Below are 21,434 nucleotides of genomic sequence, written 5' to 3'. Positions count from 1 at the left end.
TTTGAGTGTCAGAGAGAGGTGTGTTTTGCGGCTTTTTTATTTATTCACTTTTAGGAGTGGAGAGGCAGTTATGGTCCCTACACAGGAAAGCAGCCCCGCAAGGAGAAACATTATCCCGCATAAAGACATTTTTCAGTTGTATGAACATACCAATCCAGAATCATGTAAAGCTCATCTTGAAGATCTTTGTTGGCATGCGGCCAAAAAGCTTTCATGAACCAAACACTCAGCATACAAGTTTTTCAACAACCGTCACCTAAGTCGAAACTTTATTACTTCAGGTGCAGTGAAACAGACTCCAATAAATAACAATCAAATAGCTCGCAACAAGTGAATCAAATTGCCCTATATATGCATCTCTCGTAACTAGTCATGTCTGTCCTCTCACGATCTTGGTAGAATTTCATACTAGATTCCCATTCTCACTTTGCTTAGTATTCTTGTTGCTCAACCCCTTGCTGAATCTGTCATCTGCTTCACAACATAGATGTTAACAGACCACATATATACTAGATGGTGCAGAAAACCAAATTCTAATAGATCACTTTACCGTTGATATCACTGAAAACTTTCTATAAATTTAGAACACGAGGCAAATAAGATAACTCCAACCTCATTTTTAAGTTAGCAAAACTGAGCCAGAACAAGAGCAAATAAATGGAGAACCACCAACACGTGTTCCTCACCTTTAATCCCCTTGCTTTAGGGGCTCCTAGTTCATCTCTCACTATATTACATTTCTTCAATGTTATAACCCCAAATCAACAGCTTCCCGAATCTCTTTGGGATATTCTCTCGCCTGAAGTGGATTACATTGGATAGCAAATGGTGCTAGAACTCCCGTTAGTAATTTTTCCCAAATACTTCAAGATTATGATGTCTTGGTTCCCAAGAGAGATCTACACTTCCCTGCACATGTTGTTGAGCTTTTCTGGGTATACATCATGCCATAAGCTGCCGAAGATGATATTGTTGTAGCGACTACCAACCAACTGTTTACAGAAAAACTTCCAGGCTTATGTCGTCTGTGTTGTCACTAACACACAGCAAAGAGAGAGAGAGAGAGCGAGAGAGAGAGAGAGATGGCAAGTGACTTCGACTTGTTACCTCAAGTATGTGATACAAAATGCAGTGTCATCATTACCAAACTCAGGCTGGAGAAGAGCTGCTGCTATTAGGCTTAATTGCAAAACTGTGTTCAACTGCAATGGACGACAACTAATATTAACACGACTGCGACAACAGAAACAAATTCCAGTTGAGATTATACACAATACAGTATCTCCGGAAGTGTTCTTGACATGAATTTTGCAAGATATTGTAACTGCAATAACAAACTTCACATATGATGCAGTTGTCTATTGAGTCACCCAAAGAGCTCTATTTAACTCAGATTTGCCTTATGCACGCATGCATGCAAACCTGCTTGTCTATGCCTATATCAGTGTCAAAAAACTTGCCGATCCGGATCGGGAATTACCAATGACTGTGCCAGGCAATTCACTACTTTATCTACAATCTGTCACAAAAACGTTAAATGAATCATTTGGTTAGCACGTGTTAGTTCCTTCATGTTGGAGGTTTGAGCCTCATGACTAGTGCTTCCTCTTTTTTTTTAGATTTAAACATATAAAGAAATCATACATACAATAAGGGGTGAAAAAAAAAAAAATGGTACGAGTGCGAAATCAAACCCTAGAACTTGTGTTTAATGTAACCAAGAAAACGTACAGCATAACTTGTCCAAATAAATAAATATTAAATGATAAAGCCCCCCCCCCCCCTTTCCTTTTCTACAGATTGCCAACCCAGCCAATCCAAATGGCCGATCCCTCAAATCTTGATCGGTGAGTGTGCAATTCATCCCACCATCTTAAAACACTTGTCTAATATATATAGGAAAAATTACATCAGCCTACACGCTAATACAAGTTCGCCACTACCAAGTTTTTGAAGTTAGTTAATCTTTTAGGGTCCTTGTTTGCAAATATATCCTCTTTGACCCTAGAGAATGTTCCCATAAAAACTTTCGAAAAAACAAAAATCCAGGAACTAGTTCTGAGGAGAGAGGAATCAGGGCACAGATCTATTCGGATACCTTTAGACCATTCAATGAGGTGTATGCTAAATGTGCCTCGTATTTTGTTTTTTTCTTTAGAGATTTGTTCATCCAATGCTTTTAGGCCCCTCTAGAATTGAGGGTCAAACAAATTCAAGAAAAGGGGCAGCTGAGACCAGATAAACGATATCAATCTGTTCTACTTCATGATTTGAAATACTCTAAAACAAGTTTGAAATGTCAATCTTAAAGTTGGTGACAATTGTGTGCAACAGGCAACCTTGAACTAATAACCAACAAAACACTGAAGTTCCTTTAATGTAAATGAGAAAACCCATAACCAATTAAATAGGCCTAGTAAAAAGATGCCTTGTTCACTAGCTTGCATGGTGAGCCAGGTCAACACGCACAAGTTCCAGATCGACCCAGCAAGTTTTGAGGTGGCATTATCCATCCTGTCTCTTACTGGAGTAGATAATCGAGACTGGAGAAGTCCGTAACACACAGTTGATACCCTCTTCTGAAAACAAATCTTTACCTTCAAAAACTAAATAGAACTAACCCAAAAAACAAAAATGCTAAAACAGAAATTTTAGATTCTAGGAGAAGACTGAATTCTGCATCATCAGGTAGAAAGATTACTTTTCTTTATCAAATAATAAAATTATAGTCTTTGGCTTATCTGCTGTTCTTTTTCTTTTCGTTTTTTTGGGTAATTTCTGGCTTCTATAGATTGTACACTTTGTTATTTTCCTTTCAGAAACTCGTATATAACAGCTGAACGTGCAGTCTAAAACTCAAATTTCAAGCCTTCAAGTGCTACAAGCAATCTAACCATCGAGAGCTAAGTCTATTGTCCACAACTTTAGATAACAGTAACAAATGCCTTCAAGTCTACAAGCAATCCAACCATCGAGAACTGAATAATCACAACTCTAGATAACAGCTAGGATGCTCTACTTATACAATGACTAGAACTTGCTACTTCAAGAGAGTATTGCCAGAGCAGGAAAACCCCCAACTGAGAGAACCTCAGAAAAAAATATCACCAAGAACCAAAAACAATTAAAGATACCACATATGAGATCTAAGATTTCTCCAGATGGCGCTCGTTAGATTTCATGTGTTCTGTTTTCAAGGGTACTTGTATGGGATACGCAATAGCAATCGAAACATTCATTGCGACAATGATATTTATATCACTAGACATGCAACAACAAAAAGAGAACTAACCATACCTTGCTTATTAAGAGGGGCTCCACTTTCTCAACACGAGTCCCCTGAAGGTTTATGAAATCGGACAATCCTCTCCACTGGAATAAGAACTGAACTTCTTTAGGCACCCCAATTATGGCATGAATAGCTTAGATTAGAAGTGCATGATGGCCTAGAAAATCCAAACCACCATTAACTAAAATGTATCACATAAGAGGACAAATACGCTAACTTCACCTGCCAATCCAGGCTCTCAGCTCTTTTGTAGATCGAACCACCAATGAGAGCAAGATCTCTAAGCACAACAAGTCCTACAAGCCCAGCTTCACAGCCCAGAACAAAACAGCTAGATTAAAAGTGCTAATGGCTCTGACGATGAATTGCCAAATAACAATGTGCATAAACATAAGTAAATCAGTATAAATGGTATGCAGAAGACTGCCAGTTACATCTACTTGCAACAGATCTATGCTGCAGGGACGAGGGTATTTGTGCGTAAGGGTTAAACAGAGGCATCGGATTCCCTATTCCATGAAAAACGAGCTTGGGCAACAAGGATAACCAAATCCAACATTGTTTATTGATATTCCCTTTCATGATGAGTGGCCAAAAGAATCGATCATGACTCATAGATATCCTCAAAGTACATGTGCAACCTTAATTAAAAAAAAAGGAAAAAATTAATATTAAAAAAAGGAAATAGTTTACATATGGTTGCAACCTCATACTATACAAGTAGGGTTCACATAAAAAATCTAGTAGAAAAGAGTGTTCCGAAGTTGGAAAACCTTCCAATCGATAATGTCAACCGTGAGAAGTATGGATTGAAGAAAAAAATGAATTCCAAGTCCTAAAAATAGTACATCTTGTGACAAGTTATTTGAGCCATCAATTTTCAAGATTTTCAAGTGTTTATAGATTTGCTTGATCTACATCATTGTTGGAATTTTAAATATCATAATTAAGGTAGAACATAGATTTTCAAGTCATCACAAGGTTTCCTACATTCGAACTATCCGGCAGAACCGGCTTTCAAGTCATCACAAGGTTTCCTACATTGGAACTATCCGGTAGAACCGGCATAATTTAGAGATACGCCTTGTATAGTGTAAGATGCGCATCTTATACAAACCTCAACTTCAAAAATTATTAATGATGTAATCAATGGTCAGGAATATGAAAATGATTACATATGAATGTGTTGTTACACGTGTTGACACATACCAAACAAGAGTTCAGCACTCAAACATAAGAAACCATGTAAGATATGAACACACACAGGCATTTGTGCATGGAGGTTGGTGTTTCTCAAGTAGAATGACTTGCATACTATAATATCTCAATTTTGCAATAGTTCTAGGAAAGAAATGCAAAAACATATGAGGTAATAGAAAACTGACTCCCTAAAAGAGAAAAATATTATCACCATCATCATAGCCTTTTTCCAATTAATTGGGGCCGGCTACACGAATCTTGGTCTGCCATTCTGCTCTATTAAAGGTCATACCATCTATAAGTCCCCATATCTTTTCGAACTATTTCCAACCACATCTTTTCAGCCCTACCATTTTCCCTTTTCAGTCCTTCCACTTGAACTAACTCGCACCTCCTAATATATGTTGCATTTGGTCTGCGCCACACATGGTCAGCCCATTTAAGTCTACTCTCTCTCATCTTATCGCCTATTGGTGCCACACCTAAATTCTCTCGAATGGATTCATTTCGAATTCTATCTCTTCTTTTCTTGCCACTTATCCATCTCAACATCCTCATCTCCGCTACACTCATTCTATGGGTATATTGTATTTGTCCGCCCAACATTCTGCCCTATAGATTAAAGCTGGTCTCACAGCTGTCCTATAGAACTTGCCCTTCAGCTTCATTGGTATGCGGCGATCACAAAAAATTCTAGTTTCACATCTCCACTTTGCTCACCCAGCTCTAATTTTGTGTGCGACATCTTCATCAATCTCTCCATTTTCATGGAATATCGAAAGTGAGGTCTTTTGTGCACTTCCTGGCCATCAATCTTAACTACTTCCTTGTTTGTACTCCTATTATTACTAAACTTGCATTTCATATATTGTTTTATTCTAGCTAATCTTAAAACCTTTGGATTCTAGGGAGAAAGATAACAATATAATATCTTAAGAACTTCAGCAGGCCACAATCCAATTTCTTCAACCATACACTGGAATAAAAAAAACCTGATGTTACATAAAACTACATGGTGATAGACATTCAAAAACTCGAAGGTTTAAGCATCAGTTAAGCACAATGTCTAAATACTCCGAAAGTCGGATGATATTCCAAGCTAACACAAGGAGTTTGGAGATAATATGTAGTGTTGGTAATTAAGAAGTTGACCAGTCATGCTTATACAATCCAGTAACTAATGATCCCCAAATAAGTGCTAGAACACTTACTGAGTGATAAATTGTGACTCAGTTCCTCTAAACAAATCATCAAGTAATCAATTAATAATTTTCAGATGGCCTAAAAGTTTTGAATGCATCCATACATATCCTTTTAGAAAATGTTAATCCATCATCAAAATGCCTAAACTCTGAAATGCACACAAAGCTTGCTCGAGATACGACTCTCTCTCTCTCTCTCTCTCTCTCTCTCTCTCTCTCTCTCTCTCTCTCTCTATGTGTTTATATGTGTGCGTGCATATATACTCTCTCAATATATGTATAGTATATGTATATATATACATATATATATGTATATACACATATATATATGTATATATATATATATATATATATATATATATGTGTGTGTGTGTGTGTGTGCGTGTGTGTGTAACAATTTTGTGAGGCGCCCGGCCTATAGAACAGTAGACCAGACCAGATTGAAGCATCCAACGGCTCACATTCACCGACAGTAACAGGGGCATTTTCACTCTTTTTTGTGCATATGATTTTTTTATATATATATGTTCTCTCCTTTTGCACCTAGGTTCCACACCCTTCCCCCAAAAATTTCAGCTGATTCATATAAACCATATCAAAAACAAAAAGTAAACATACATGCTGGTGTCGGATGCGGCCAGATTGAATCTTAGCCATCTAACCTGCACCTGCTCCTTAGGGCAGGCAGCATACAGCCTATGAAACAGTTACAGGCAAGATAATCCAGATTGAAGTATCGGACGGCCCAGACTCACTGATAGTAGTAGGGACATTTTCATCATTCTCTTTGCATACGAGTTTCTTTATGTTTTCCCTTGTGTGCTTAGTTTCAACACACCCCTCAATAGGAATGATAAAAAAATAAATAGAAAAAAAAAATCCCACATAGTGGCCATTGGATGTGCCCAGATTGAATATGAGTCTTTCCGGCCTATGCCATTCTATCTGTAGGCCATCGGTCCATAAATCATTTTCCCATATGTGGGTTAACCAAAAAAACTGACTAATGCTTGAAAATACTTAAAAATTATATTTTTATTGTAAAGTGAAAATGAGTTGAAAATAATTTGTAGTAATTTTTTCCTAGTAAATATGTTTGGTATTTCTCAAGATCAAGGTTAAAAAATGCGGCAGCACCCGCCTAGGCAGTTTGGGGTCCTGGCCGCCGCCCCCAGGAACAAGGAGAGGGGGAGAGGGCGCAACACTTTTGAGTCATAGTATTTTTGACAGCACATGTTTAAGTATTTATTTGTTTATTAATATTTTTATAAACAACTGCCTTAAAAAAATGCTATGGCATTTTTATAAACAATAGCACACATGTAAGTATTTATTTGTTTTATTCATAGTTCCTTGCCCCAGAGGTGTACGTCATAGTATTTTTTACAGCACACAAAAATTATCTGTGTTTATTAATATTTCTATAAACAATTGCCTTATATCTCCATCTATATTCAACAACTGACATGTATAGAAATTTTGACAGCACAATTGTAAGTGTCTACGTGTTTATTAATACTTCTATAAACAAGTGCCTAAGATGGACAGATGTCTATGCGTTTATTGATAGGTGTCTATGTGTTTATTAATATTTTTATAAACAACTGCCTTATATGTCCATCTATGCCCAACAACTTACACGTGTAGAAATTTTGACAGCACATGTGTAACTGCTTATATGTTTAGTAATATTTTTATAGAAACTTGCCTTATATGTCCATCTATGTCCAACAACTTATACATGTAGAAACAAATTTCTACATGGGTCTGTCTTTAGAGGCTACAGTACCATCCTAATGTTTTTATACACATATGTAGGAATTTATTTGTTTATTCATAGTTCCCTTGACCAACACATCTAAGTCATAGATTGTTGAGAACAGACGGATAAGTATTCATTTTTTTATTAATATTTTTGACAACACACATGTTTATGCATAGTTCCTTTGCCCCAACACGTGTAAGCTAGAACCCTTGTTCACTCGAATTTTAGACCTTTTAATGTGAGCATTACTCTTAGAATTGGAAGCTCAAAGGATATTGCCTCAAAATTCATACACCAAACATGAAAAAATCTTCTCAAGTTATCCACTCAACAAAAATCATCTTAACAGTATTTCAATTGGATCCTTTTACAGTCATTGCTAACACAATTAAACATTGTAAACAACATGGATAAGAAATGCCTATGAAATATAAGTATAATTATACCCGGTGTTTAAAAGACGAATCACCCTTAGGTTTCCAGTCGACCAGTATATATATACATATATATATATATCAAAAGATCATGTCAATCCATGGGCTGATGCAATAGTGTAAGCCCAACAACCCAGATTGAATTTGGGCCGATCTGACAATCACAGTGGCATTTCGTAATATAATTCTATTATTTTTCTATAAATCTAAATTATATGAAATTTGGAGCATCCACGCCTCTCATCAAAGCGCACCTAATAAAAATTTAAAAATTAATTCGTAAAAATTAATTGACAAAAATACCCCTAAAAGTTTCAAGGGTATTTCAGACAATTTATTTTTTGTGATTTTTATTTGATATTTTTATTAGATTATCCTATTTTTAAAGAATAGATGCTCAAAATTTCAAGTGATTTGGATTTGTAGAAAAAATTTAACATTTAAATACGAAATATAATCGTGACCATCAGATCGGCCCAGATTCAATCTAGGCCATTGGGGCGTTTACTGTAGCTGTCAGTTACTGGGCTGACCTTAGATTCTCCAAACATATATATAGAAATCAAAATGAATTCATTTAGGAATAAAAATTTGACAAATATGTTATATAATTTGATAAATTTATCAGGAGTATGAATACCAAGACTTTGGTTACTAAGTGGAATATAACATAGTTTCAAAAAGCGCTAGGCGGCACCGAGGCGGCCATGGGGGTCCAGGCCGCCCAGCGCATAGGCGGGCGCTCAGAACCTGGACGGCCCAGTTGAAAAAAAAAGATAGTTTGATTCTGATAATCCATAAGAATTTTGATAATCCATAAGACCATAATCCCAGTTGAAAAAAAAAGATTGAAGTCGAGAAGAGAATTTTGATAATCTATAAGACCACAATTCATATTTTTGTATAATGCTAAAACAGTTAAACCATACAAGCATACACTGATAGTCTGATACACTGTAGACTGTACAAACAAAAGTTAGATGGTAGAACTAGAAACTAGAAAGTAGAAACTAAAAATAAGAAAAAAAATATATACAAAAATTCAAAAAATATACAGTTTAGGACACAATAGTCAGCATTCAACACTCAACACCAAGAGTCTTCAATCATCATCATCATCATCAAAAGGAATAGGGTAAGCCTCATCATACGTTTAAGATTTGAGGCCATCATCATCAGAGTCATCTTTCTCTTCAATATAATGCTCGTCCTCCTCTGTTTCTTCTGAATTGACATCTTCCTCCTCTTTTTCTTCTACCTCCCTCTTACAAGTATGTGCAGATGAGGCCATAGGAGTCTTGGCTGCTATACTTTTTTCTATCTTTTTGTGCTTCTTTGAACTCAAATATTGTATGATCTCCTCCCTAGTAGCCTCAAGAACATTTTTACAAGGGGCAACATCCCCCTTAATACCAGCAAGGTGTTTTTTAAACCAGTAAATGCCCCCATTAGTATCTTTTCCACAATAATTACATTTAACACGATTCTTGTCATTCGGGTTCAAGTTATAACCATACTTTCAACCCGAATCACCACTTCTCGAAAAACCTGGATAAGATATTTCCATAGAACAAGGCTCATTTTCATCATTTTCTGGTTCTTTTAAATTTAGAAATTGTCTAATCTCATCCCGAATAACTTCAGGAGCCTTTTTACAAGAAGCAATATTCCTTTTAATACCAACAAAGTGTTTCTTGAATCGGTTAATACCCCCATTGGTATCTCTTTGACAAAAATTACATCTGATATAATTTTAATCGTTTGGTTTTGGGTTATAACCATACTTCCAACCTGGATCACTTCTTCTAGAAGATGCAGAAATAGATATATTCAAATGACAAGGACTTTGTTCCTGTTTTTGTTTTACAAAACTCATATATTGCTTAATCTCCTCTCTTATAGCTTCAGAAATATTTTTACAAGGGGCAACATTCCTTTTAATACCGGCAAAATGTTTCTTAAACTGGTTTATGCCCTTTTTTGTATTTTTTTCACAACAATTGCATCTAATGCAATTTTTATCATTTGGATTCGGATTATATTCATATTCCAACCCGGATCTCCACTTCGACTAGATCCTGGATAAGACATCTCAAAATAAAGCAAGAAATCTAAAAATAAAGTTTTGCACTTACTTTGATTGCTCAAATTCCACCCCGGAGATGTTTTCAGGTGCTAAAATAATCAAAAACATCTTGTAATAGGATTATAAAACTCCAAAACTAAATCTAATCTACCCGGGTGATGTTTGAATCTATTTTTCATAACTTTGAGAAACACTTCGATCCAATGAAAATCACAAAATTTAGTTTCTTTGAAGTTTCTTTCTCTCTAAAATGGGTTTGTGGGTTTAGGTTTCAAATGAACCTAAAACCCATTCTTAAAAGCCTTTATGTTTCAAAAAAAACCAATAGAACAAAAAAAAAAAAAAAAAAATTCCGCCCTTAGGCAGGGCGTAGGCCCTGGGCGGACGCCAAGGGTTGGGCACTAGGCGCCTGCCTAGGCGGTATGCCCAATTTGACTGCCTAGGCGGGGCGGTCCACTTTTTTGAATGCTGGTGGAATAAAGTTCCACAATAGTATATATGTAGTACATTTCAAGATTGTATAGTTTTGAGAAATGCACAACATTATGATTAAAAATAATACAAGGACATACTATTTAAATGTTGATTAACGAAATAATGCTTATCAAAAATTTCTATTGAATAAATTTTTCGAAAACTTTAGTTTTTCTCAAAAAATACAAAACCATGCAAAGAAAAGAATTTAGAAAAAAACCAAAAATAATATATAAATTGTCTAACACAACCAAGAACAAAAACACAAATACAAAAGCATGCAAAGAAAGGAATTTAGAACCAAAACCAAAAATAATATATAAATTGTCTAACACAACCAAGAACAAAAACACAAAGAAATTTAAAGATAATATATACAAAAAAAGGAATCTTCAAAAATCGAGGAATCTTTTCAAAAAATTAGAGAACCAAGCAATAAAATTATCGATTTCATTATAAACCAGAGGAAAACTTAACAAATATTATCTAAATCAATTCTAATACAATTTAAAGCAGAAACTGTACTGAAATTGAACATGATAATGAGTTATTTATAACAAAATATAATTTTTATTCAGATAGTTGAGCCATTTTTTCATAAAAAAGAGCTTGGTCTCTTCAGATTTTGCACTTGATGTAATAAATTTATATAGGGCTTTCCTAGTGGGATCAATTACAAACAATTTGAAACAAAAGGCTGAATTTTTTCGTTGAGATATTAGATAGAACAACAAAAAATGGTGGATTAGGATTCTGGGCATCAAAAAAACCTAAAATTTGGATGTTAAACCAGACTGAAATCAACATGCTTTGCACTGATTTCTCTGGGGCTTTGCTAGTGGGCTCAATTACCAATATTTGAAACAAATTTCAAGTTTTTTGGTTGAGATTTGAGGAAGAATATAAGGAATGGCGGATTAGAGTTTCAGGGTCGAAAGAAGTGAATTTTTGATATTAAAAGCTCTCCTGAATAAAAATCCTAAGCTTATTTCTACCATAAAATTGATGGATTGATGACAAAATGAGCGGTTGGGAGATCTTTTATAGGAAAGGATCAATACTTGATCCCAGCGTTTTAAAAAACGCCGAGTCGAACCGGACTCGCCCGGGCGAGTCCGGTTCGACTCGGAAATCGTGAAAAGGGGACCGGATCGCCCAAAAAATCGGAAATCGTCCGGTTCTAGAGAAAACCGGACGATTCTGTACAGTGAATCGCCGATTCACTGTACGGAATCGGCGAGTCCGAACAGTGAATCGGCGATTCTATACGGAATTTTTTTTTTTTTTTTTTTTTTTTTTTTTTTTTTTTTTTTTTTTTTTTTTTTGTTGTAATCCATGATAGATTTTTTTGTAATACTTGATCGATTTTTTTGTAATCCATGATCGAATTGTTTTTGTTTTTTTGTAATCCATGATCGAAATGTTTGTTTTCTTTTCTTGTAATCCATGATCGATTTTTTTGTTTTTGTTTTTTTTTTTGTAACCCATGATAGAATTTTTTGTAATCCATGATCGAATGTTTTGTAATACATGATCGAAATGTTTGTTTTTTTTTTGTAATCCATGATCGAAATGTTTGTTTTTTTTTTTGTAATCCATGATTGAATTTTTTGTTTTTTGCTTTTTTTGTAACCCATGATAGAGTTTTTTGTAATCCATGATTGAATTTTTTGTAATCCATGATCGAACTATTTTTTTCTTTTTTTGTAATCCACGATTGAATTTTTTGTTTTTTTTTGTTTGTTTTTTTTGTTTGTTTTTTTTTGTAATCCATGATCAAATTTTATGTAATCCATGATCGAATTTTATGTAATCCATGATCGAATTTTATGTAATCCATGTTTGAATTTTTTGAAAATTTGTGATTTTTTTTGTTTAATCCATGATCGAATTTTTTTTTGTAATCCATGATAGAATTTTTTGAAAATTTGTGATTTTTTTTTTAATCCATGATCAATTTTTTTGAAAATTTGTTTTTTTTTTTTTTTAATCCATATTATTCAAAGAGAAAACGAGAGAGATGATGATTCTGAGGCCACCCTATCCCAGCCATATTATTCACATATCGAGTCCCAACAGCAACAGTGTAGGGATGAGCACGAAATACTGTAAATTAAATGCTGAATGGCGGTTCATGCAGGGAAAGAACATATCAATATTCGCATATTCATTCAAAAACATGAAAATTCTTAATGGAGTACCCTCATTTTTTATTGAATTCCTAAAAAACAATATTTATAATGAATTTTAATAATTTTTTCGAATTTTTTTTAAGCTTTATTCTGACCGATTCACCCGATTCCCGATCCGGATCGCCGATTCGCCGATCCGGATCGGTTTTTTGGAAGCCCGATCCGGGTCACCGATCCGTTTTTTAAACCATTGCTTGATCCGAAAAGTTCCATAAAAAAAGGCTTAAAATTGCTTCCCTTCTTCTTTTTGCCTCACTTGAAACAGTAAGGAAAATAGGTTCTCGGGCCAACTCGCCTGATTGTAGGATTTGTTCCAAGTCGACTCAGGTAGTTCCGACTTGAGTTGCAGGTTTTTTACCCACTGACTATACCATAAGTTTTAAAGTTTAAGCAAGAACGCATTCTAGCTTCACGCACACATATTTCATCACACCGTTCTACACATTTAGAAGCTGATTTCCTAAAAACTAATGGTCATTGAACATTTGTTGCAATCGACACAAGGAAATCACAAGTGCGATTTCATTCCAACACAGGCAACACCAGACGATGCAGGAGGCTCCTTTGCAATAAGAGAAGTGTGCAACACAGATATGAAATAGCAATTTCAAACACTACTTTATGGGTACTTACAGTGCAAAAGATCTTTCTTTACCATTGACAAGGCAACACAGGCGATAAGAACCTGCAAGTGTAGGAAAGAGTCAACAGTATGATCTCAATGATGGATGCTGTGAAGACTATGAGCTAACAGAAAACAGTCAATATTTCATGAAGATACTCACCTTGTCTGCAAGCGGATCAAGGTACGATCCAATCACAGAACTTATACCCATCTTCCGAGCTGCATAACCATCTAGCTACAAAAGAAATACAAGGCAAAGGGCTATCAGTTTCATTTACATTGAAGCTGCAAATACATCCATTTGTGCCCAAATGATGAGATAAAATTTACCCAATCACTCGCCCCGGCAACAGCTAAACCCAAAAATGCCATAGAATATGACTCGTTTATGATCATCCTGCATAAAAACTTCATTAAAATTTGGATAACTATATTTGAGCTTTAATTGCAGCAGTTTAACATCACTCATAATACAGAATAAGGCATTATCAGAGAGACCAATCATACCAGATACATGTAAGCCTTGAATCAAGCAAAGGAAAATAAGAAACAACAAACATGCATCTCCTAAGTAGCAAAGAAATTAACTTACAAAATTTTCAGAAGTTCACAATGTCCTCAAACTGAAAATTTTTAAGGATGAGCAAGCTAGTTTCATAGACCCGGTCTCTACCTTCCAAACACTCATGTTGGCACCAAAATTGTTTCTAATCCAATTGACCCCTTCCAAACCCAAGACAAACCTCGATTGTTCCTCGTGCTACACACTAATTTACCAAACCCATCTGTAACATAGTTGACTGGATCTCCCAATATAGGTGGTGTTCCGCTCCAAAACCTCGCTCCGGGAAAGGGATCTTGAAGGTTTTAAATTTTGGATCTCAGTCCCCACAGCTAGGGATCCCAATTCCTACTGTTAGGGATCTCGATCCCAACCAAAAGCCAAGATAACAACCGAATTAATGATTTTTTACATTCGTAGTCAGCTAGCAACACACCCATACTTCTAGTAGTCCTAGGCTCTACCCTTTTTAAGGTTGGGAACAAGATCCCTAAAAGGTTGGAACCAAGATCCCCAAAAGGTTGGGATTTCAATCCCTAACATTTGGAAATCTAGATCCTTAACTTTCACATTTTACGGACAGCGCTCTCAACCATAGAGATTTCCTAGCATTTCACGATCCCCGGCTCCCGCTCCTAAAAACTATGTTCAGTACCATACTTATTGGTCAGTACTTTTTGTCTAAAGAGTTGTATAAATTCACTTATCTCTGCCACCACTTGCCCAACAAGGCATAATTTGTTTGCTTTAGCCACCTAGTGGTCAATCCTCTCTTTTTAGGTTTGCACACTTTGTTTCACCAAAGGCATACTTTTCCTCATACATGTGCCATCCAATAGAAAACCCCTCAATAACTTTTTTCTGTGGTTAACAATTTTCAAGTGGCATCAAAATCGACATGAAGTAGATGAAGCCATGACAGGTTTGATTTCTTCAAAGTAAGCTTGCTTCCCTGAGATAGGAAATAACATTTCCGAGAATCCAACATCCTCGTCAATCTTCCAATTACTTTGTCCTACATTACCCAAAAGCAAGGGCATTCCAAGGTTGATCCCCAAACGCTTATACAAACGCTTGGGTATTTATCCATTGCACACCCAACCCTATAAACAAAGCCTACCAACTCCTCTTCAGTGCACAAAATCCCCAACGATTTGGTCTTTTGAATATTAACCTTAAGGCCAAAACCCACCCCAAAACCCTAAACCAAAAGCCACAAATGGGTCATCTATTCTTTGTTGGATTATTAGGGAAGAGATGAACCCCAAAACTCCCAGGATTACTGGCGGTGTCGTAAGACTGAGAATCACAGAGTGGAGGATTTTCCTAAACAATGAGAACTCTCTGTATCTACCTCTCCATGGAAAAATAAAATTATTGAAATTTATTGAAATTTCAATGAATGTAACTGTGATATTGAAGGGGCTTCTTAGCCTTCTTAAAGTAAGAAGAAAAATTTGATGCAGTCTCAAAATTTTGGGAAGCATTCTAGAGCATTGGTGTACGATACTAAGTTGACTATTTGTACCGACTGAATATTAATGAAGGTTCATCCTTTTTTGGTTATATTGATGCCTCTTTGATGCTTTTATGTGTATGGATGATCCATATTTATGGCACTTAAGATTAGGACATATAAATAAAGACAGCATGAATCAAATGGTTAAAAGAGGGTTGCACCCCAATTTACGAGAAATTGTGTTCAAAACATGCGAGCCATGTATTTCTGGTAAATTAACTAAGAGCCGTTCCCTAAAGGGAAAAGGTCCAGTGAACTGCTTAATATTGTTCACTCTGATATATGTGGTCCATTAAATATAAAAACACATAGAGGTATGGAATATTTCATAGCATTTATAGATGATTTTTCACGTTATGGATATGTATACCTAATTAGTAAAAAATCAGATGCATTAGAAACATTTAAAGAATATTAAGCTGAGGTAGAAAATCAATTAGGTAGACATATTAAAATTCTTCGAACAGATAGGGGAGGTGAATATTGCTCGACCTTATTTACCGAATTTTGTAAAGAGCATGGTATAATTCACAAAACAACCATGCCATATACACCACAACAAAATGGTGTAGCTGAAAGAAGAAATAATGGACATGGTTAGATCTATGATGAGTCATTCAAATTTATCACCTCATTTTTGGGGTGAGGCTCTCAACACTGCAATATATATTATTAATCGTGTTCCAACTAAATCTGTAGACTTGGCTCCATATGAAACCTGACCTTACTATCTTGAAAGTTTGGGGTTCTTAGGCACATGTACTTATACCACCATAAAATAAAGATAAATTACAAAGTAAAACTATAAAATGCTCTTTTATAGGCTATTCAAAAAATTCTAAAAGGTGTAGATTCTATAACCATGATACTAGATTGTTAATAGAGAGTCGTGATGCTCATTTCTCAGAAAATATAGATGATGAAAATATTTTAAATAAGCCTCTTGACTTACATGAAATTGATAAAGATAAGGGTCTGAAAGACCTTGTTTCTCAGACTCCCTCTACATTTGGTGAGAATGATTCAATTGAATCAAGTATACCAGACAAGCCTAAAAGAACTAGAGCCCCACCTACGACTTTAGAAGAATTTTATGTATTTATGAATGAAGGTAATTATTCTTCAATGAGTGAGGATACAATGGATGAACCTCGAAGCTACAGTGAAGCTATTAGCTCACATGACTCAGCTGAGTAGACTCAAGCCATGAATGATGAACTTGATTCTATTAAAAGAAATCAAGTTTGGGAGTTGGTTGACCTCCCTAAAGATAGAAAAGCCATCGGTTGCAAATGGGTCCTAAAAAAAAAGCTTAATGCAAATGGATCCATTGATAAATATAAAGCTAGGTTGGTAGTTAAAAGTTTTACCCAAAGGGAGGGCATAGATTATGTAGAGACTTATTCTCCTGTAGCAAAATTTTCCTATTACGATCATCTTAGCATTAGTTGCATATTATGATCTGGAATTATTTCAGATGGATGTCAAAACAGCTTTCTTAAATGGAGAATTAAAGGAAGATATTTACATGAAACAACCAGAAGGATATGTAATTAAAGGGCAAGAAGACAAAGTATACAAACTTAAGAAATCTTTATATGGTCTAAAACAGTTTCTAGGCAATGGTACTTTACTTATCATAATGCAATCACTGAAATTGATTATATAGCCAATAGGTTAGACCATTGTGTATATGTCTGGAATAATGGGAGCAATTTTATTATATTGTCACTATATATAGATGATATTTTGATAGCCGATAATGATATTGGCATGATTAACCATACCAAATCATGACCAAGTTCTCATTTTGAGATGAAAGATATGGGAGAAGCCTCATATCTATTGGGCATTAAGATAACAAGAGATAGAAATTCGAGGCTTCTATGTTTATCTCAAAAAAATTATTAGAAAGTACTTTAAAGATATTTAAGATGGAAAATTGTAAGCCCATAGATACACTTGTTTGTAAATGCTTAAAATTGTCTAAGAAAATGTGTCCATTAAATGATAGTGACAAAGATGAAATGGAAAGAATTCCATATACTCAACCTATAGGATGCATAAATTATGCCATGTTATGTACAAGACCTGATTTGAGTCATGCATATGGTAATCCTGGGATGATTCATTGGCAAGCCGTAAAAAGGATACTCAGATATATTCAAAAAACTAAAAATTACAAGTTATGCTTCCAAGTTGATAACTTAGAGGTTACTGGGTACTCTGATGCAGACTTTGCTGGAGACCCAGATGATAGAAAATCAAGGTCAGGATTTGTATTCCTCCTTGGAGGTGGTTGTGTTTCTTGGTCTAGCAAGAAATAAGATTGTGTGGCTCGGTATACTATGGAAGCTGAGTATATTGCTTGTAACATTGCTACAACTTACGCCGTCTGGATTAAACGCTTCATAAATGATTTGAAGTTGGATATAGCCGACGGACCTGTTAAATTTTTTTGTGATAATCAGGCTGTTATCTCAGCAATTAGAAATGGAGCTTATAGTTCCAAGGGTATGCATATTGAAAATGATTATCATTATATTTATGATATTATTGGAAAGAATGAAATAATTGTAAGTTATTTGCCATCTTCAGATATGATTGAAGACCATTTAACAAAGGGGTTGAGTGCAAAAATATTATCAAACGATATAGCTTTGATGGGACCTATAAATATTTAAGTCAGAAACTCCCAAATGCGATATTTTTTTATGTCTTAGTCATGAGAGAAAAAGCCGCATTAGCGTGAAAAATCCATGACATGACTTTCGATATTTTTTGTTATGAGATGTATAACCGCACTAGCTTGAAAAGCCTCTTGATAAGGATATGCTCATAAATTTTAAATCACTCAGTGATATTATTTTAATATACCTGACCCTCATGGCCAAGTGGGAGAATGTTGGCACATATGGGTGGCCATGGAGCCATCAAATATTTCTCTCTTTATTTTATAAAAAAGCCTATGTATATCACTAAAATAGGGAGACTTCTTAGAGAGAGAGAGTGCAGTTATCTAACGGATAGAAAATAACCACCCTCCTCCCAAGATGACAGGGCCACATTTCTCAGAGTCTTCAAGAGAAAGCCTTTCATGGCCCTGGTGAGGTAGACACAGGGAGTTCTCATTGTTTAGGAAAATCCTCCACGCTGCAATCCTCAGTCTTACGACACCACCAGTAACCTCGGAGTTTTGGGGTTCATCTCTTCCCTAATAATCCAACATTCTTGGGCGGGTCATAGAACATAAAGGTGTCATTTGTATATTGCTGCTGAAGAACTACACGTCATTGAGATACTATTGAAATCCATTCAGCCTTCAATCTAGAAATACTCCATCCAACAATCTCCCCGACAACCAAAACAACAGAGATCAACAAAAGGGGCAAAGATACACCTTGAACCCTTAAATGAGCCATTTATAAAAAATGCATGGATAAGACGCACCCATTGATTACCACTGAGATACACCTCAGACCAGGCTGCATGGATTTTACAATTGGTGAACTAGTGCCCACGGATCATTTTAAGGTTTCCAAACTAGGGTGGACCTTGCCTGTGTCAGGCAGTTCAAACCAAACGAGCAAACGTGAGCAGTTTAAACTGGTTGGCAGTAAACTTTTGGATTTATCTAATATTAGATTTTTGGGTTTTCCTCAACTATATTTTAGATAATCTGTATTTTCCTCAAACTTTAACAGCTCTTAGCTACTGGGAGACTGAAACAGGAAGTAGTCAATAGCCACAAAAGAAGGCAACAAAGTGACCTAACAATAAAATGCAATGAGAAATATTACTAACCAGAACACCCTATATTGTACCCATAAACATGTCATTCTTTTTATCATCCAATGAATAAACTACCAGAATTTTACAAGCATCACAAACAGAATTTCCATTTGCGAATTCAAACTAACCTGCATAAAAAATGTAAATTTCTCGATAATTTATAAAGCAAATTCATACCATCCAATTACTGGACCAGATACCATTCTGGTAATGGAAATCAAATTGGGTGGATTCAGAAGACTCTCTGAATAAGAAACATGGCTTCCCAATCGCTTGTTATCAATCAGAGTCTCTACGTAACCTGTTGAATTTCCTGAAACCAAGGCAAGCTTAGCTGCAAAAGCCCTTTCTGAAATTACATTCACCGACCTCTTCCTTAATTTACAAAGTTCACCACGTAAATACAGAGGAGTTGCAGACTGAGAGAGCTTCCAGGGAGGTGCAGAGAGAAAGAGAGGACCAGAGAGAGGAACCCATTTGCGCAATGGTGTAAAGAAGCGAGTGCGAGCAGAAGTGAAGAGGAGAGAGAAAGAGAAAGCGTTTGAAGAAACAGACGAAACTGTTGACGAATTCGAGGAAAATAATGGGAACTGGTGGAGAAATGGCGGCGGTAAAGATATGAGGGGACTTGCAGGTGGCTGGAGAAAGAGAGAACGGGAATTATGGTTTCGTAGGAGGGCTTTGATTGATCTGCGAATTGCCATTAGAGGATCATGGTTGAATAAGCAGGTTTTTAAGGCTTTGGAGAAGAACTTGGATTCATATGAGAACCGCCGTTACAGATCAGAACTCTGCTACGGTCGAAGGAAATGGTATCGGGAGTGGCGGTTTAGGTTTTTGAAATGAATTGGAAGTCCATTTTCCACGAGTGAAAATGGAAAAGTGCCAACATGGAATTTTATTAACACGTCACAGCAACGTGTCATGCCAAATACATTGAACTAGAAAGGAGCCATGGAGGCTTGCCATTGTAAGTAGGGGTGGCAATGGGTGAGTTACCCGAATGTATTCGGGTCCAGGTTTTGGACCTAGACCCGATTCGTTGGGTCCGAACGTTGAACCCATGCTCATATTCGTCAGGCCCGAGGTCTATTCTGTCGGGTCCCAGGTCTGGTTGGGTCCATTGCCACCTTCATTATGAGCTTCTTTTTTTGTCGCCTACAATAGTGAACAACAGAGAACTAATTTTTGAGGCGTGGACAATTAGAGGAAGAGAGACATTCGAGATCCAGAGAGAGAGCTATGTCTCCAAAAAACTAAGAGGTGGAGGATGGCAATAGGATTTGGCCGTTTAGGATCTAGGGGAAGATGAAAAGTATTGAAACAATTTTAGGGTTGAGGTTTTGGCCTTTGGGTAAACTAAAAATTTGGGCCCAAGTACACGTCGGATCAGGTATAGTAAGACCCGTACCCTGACCCGTGACTATCTGGGTATCCTTTATTGGACTTGGACGCTACTCGGGGGTCCAAAACTTGAACTCATACTCGGACCCGTGTCGATTATACACGACAGCTATGGGTCAAGTCCGGGTCCAGTGCCACCCCTAATTGTAAGAGTCCCTCATGTTTGGCTGCCCAATGACGTATGTTGCCTAGGTGGAAATATAGTTGATGATCCGACCGGTTTGGTTGCTGATCGAGGATTCTATCGATATGCACTAAGATAAATCGAGATTATTTAAATGGTTGGGCCAACCGATTTAACCAATTCAACTAGCTAAATGAAGTTCAATAGGAAAGTGCTCATGTTTAATCGGTTAGCATTTGATGATTTGCAACGCTGTATCCTAGGCTCAATTTCTATGAAGGGTAGGGACCCTCTCCCCACTGACTTACCAAAAAAAAAAAAAATTGTTTCATACGGACTGGACCACATTTCAACATATGCGGTCTAGAAAGTATAAAGCATCCATCTTAAAGATGGATCCAAGTAGGTGTTCCATCTAAAAACAATAGAAACTAATGTTTCAAATGTTTTTTTTACTATAATTATTATTTTTAGTTTTTAAAATTTATTTATTTTTTCATATTCATGATTTCCATGTTAGAGATTACATGTCCTTAAAAATTTAGTCTTAAAATTCGTCTCAAAAATAAATTTATTAAGATGCCCACATTTCTACATATGCTGACCTCTTAATTAAGTCTTGGAAATTAAGTCCTAAAATTCATCTCAAAAATAGATTTATTAAAAGGCCCGCATTTCCACATAGAAACTAGGTTAAAAACAAATGATGTTCAATAAATTTCTAATATGTTTTATATTTTAAACTATAATATATCTTTTTCTTTTT

The 21,434-nt window shown here is 35.9% G+C and overlaps 1 protein-coding gene across 12 annotated transcripts; it reads right to left on the bottom strand.

The window, feature by feature from the left end:
• Nucleotides 1-238: 238 nt before the first annotated feature.
• On the bottom strand, nt 239-20,078 carry CLS (cardiolipin synthase). Of its 12 annotated transcripts, none has more exons than XR_016049141.1 (10): nt 19,318-20,068; nt 13,598-13,664; nt 13,428-13,502; nt 13,276-13,327; nt 3,512-3,597; nt 3,298-3,372; nt 1,481-1,519; nt 1,108-1,202; nt 687-992; nt 239-471 (listed from the first exon to the last, which is right to left on the bottom strand). XR_016049141.1 is itself a non-coding variant. In XM_020675939.2 (9 exons), exons 1-9 carry the CDS (start codon nt 19,842-19,844, stop codon nt 872-874), a joined length of 1,137 nt encoding a protein of 378 aa, XP_020531598.2. In that variant the 5' UTR covers nt 19,845-20,068; the 3' UTR covers nt 511-871. The 12 variants fall into 12 exon arrangements, 5 of the variants coding, with proteins under 5 accessions (XP_020531598.2, XP_088714111.1, XP_088714112.1 ...); XR_016049146.1 differs by having other exon boundaries at nt 13,428-13,498; nt 19,318-19,920; XR_016049142.1 differs by lacking the exon at nt 1,481-1,519.
• Nucleotides 20,079-21,434: the final 1,356 nt, after the last annotated feature.

Source organism: Amborella trichopoda, chromosome 2, assembly GCF_054954075.1.
Source record: "Amborella trichopoda isolate Santa Cruz 75 chromosome 2, AtrichopodaSantaCruz75HAP2 v2.0, whole genome shotgun sequence".
Classification (NCBI taxonomy): domain Eukaryota; kingdom Viridiplantae; phylum Streptophyta; class Magnoliopsida; order Amborellales; family Amborellaceae; genus Amborella; species Amborella trichopoda.
This window is presented reverse-complemented; position numbering and strand designations above follow the sequence as displayed.

What these genes read in the sequence shown, in the direction of transcription:
- CLS (XM_020675939.2), bottom strand. Translation starts at nt 19,844, where the DNA reads ATGGCAATTCGCAGATCAATCAAAGCCCTCCTACGAAACCATAATTCC. An exon ending in AGCCCCTCTTAATAAGCAAG is followed by an intron (nt 1,520 to 3,297) that starts GTATGGTTAGTT and finishes TTTTTGTGACAG; the next exon opens with ATTGTAGATAAAGTAGTGAA. An exon ending in ATTGCCTGGCACAGTCATTG is followed by an intron (nt 1,203 to 1,480) that starts GTAATTCCCGAT and finishes CGTCCATTGCAG; the next exon opens with TTGAACACAGTTTTGCAATT.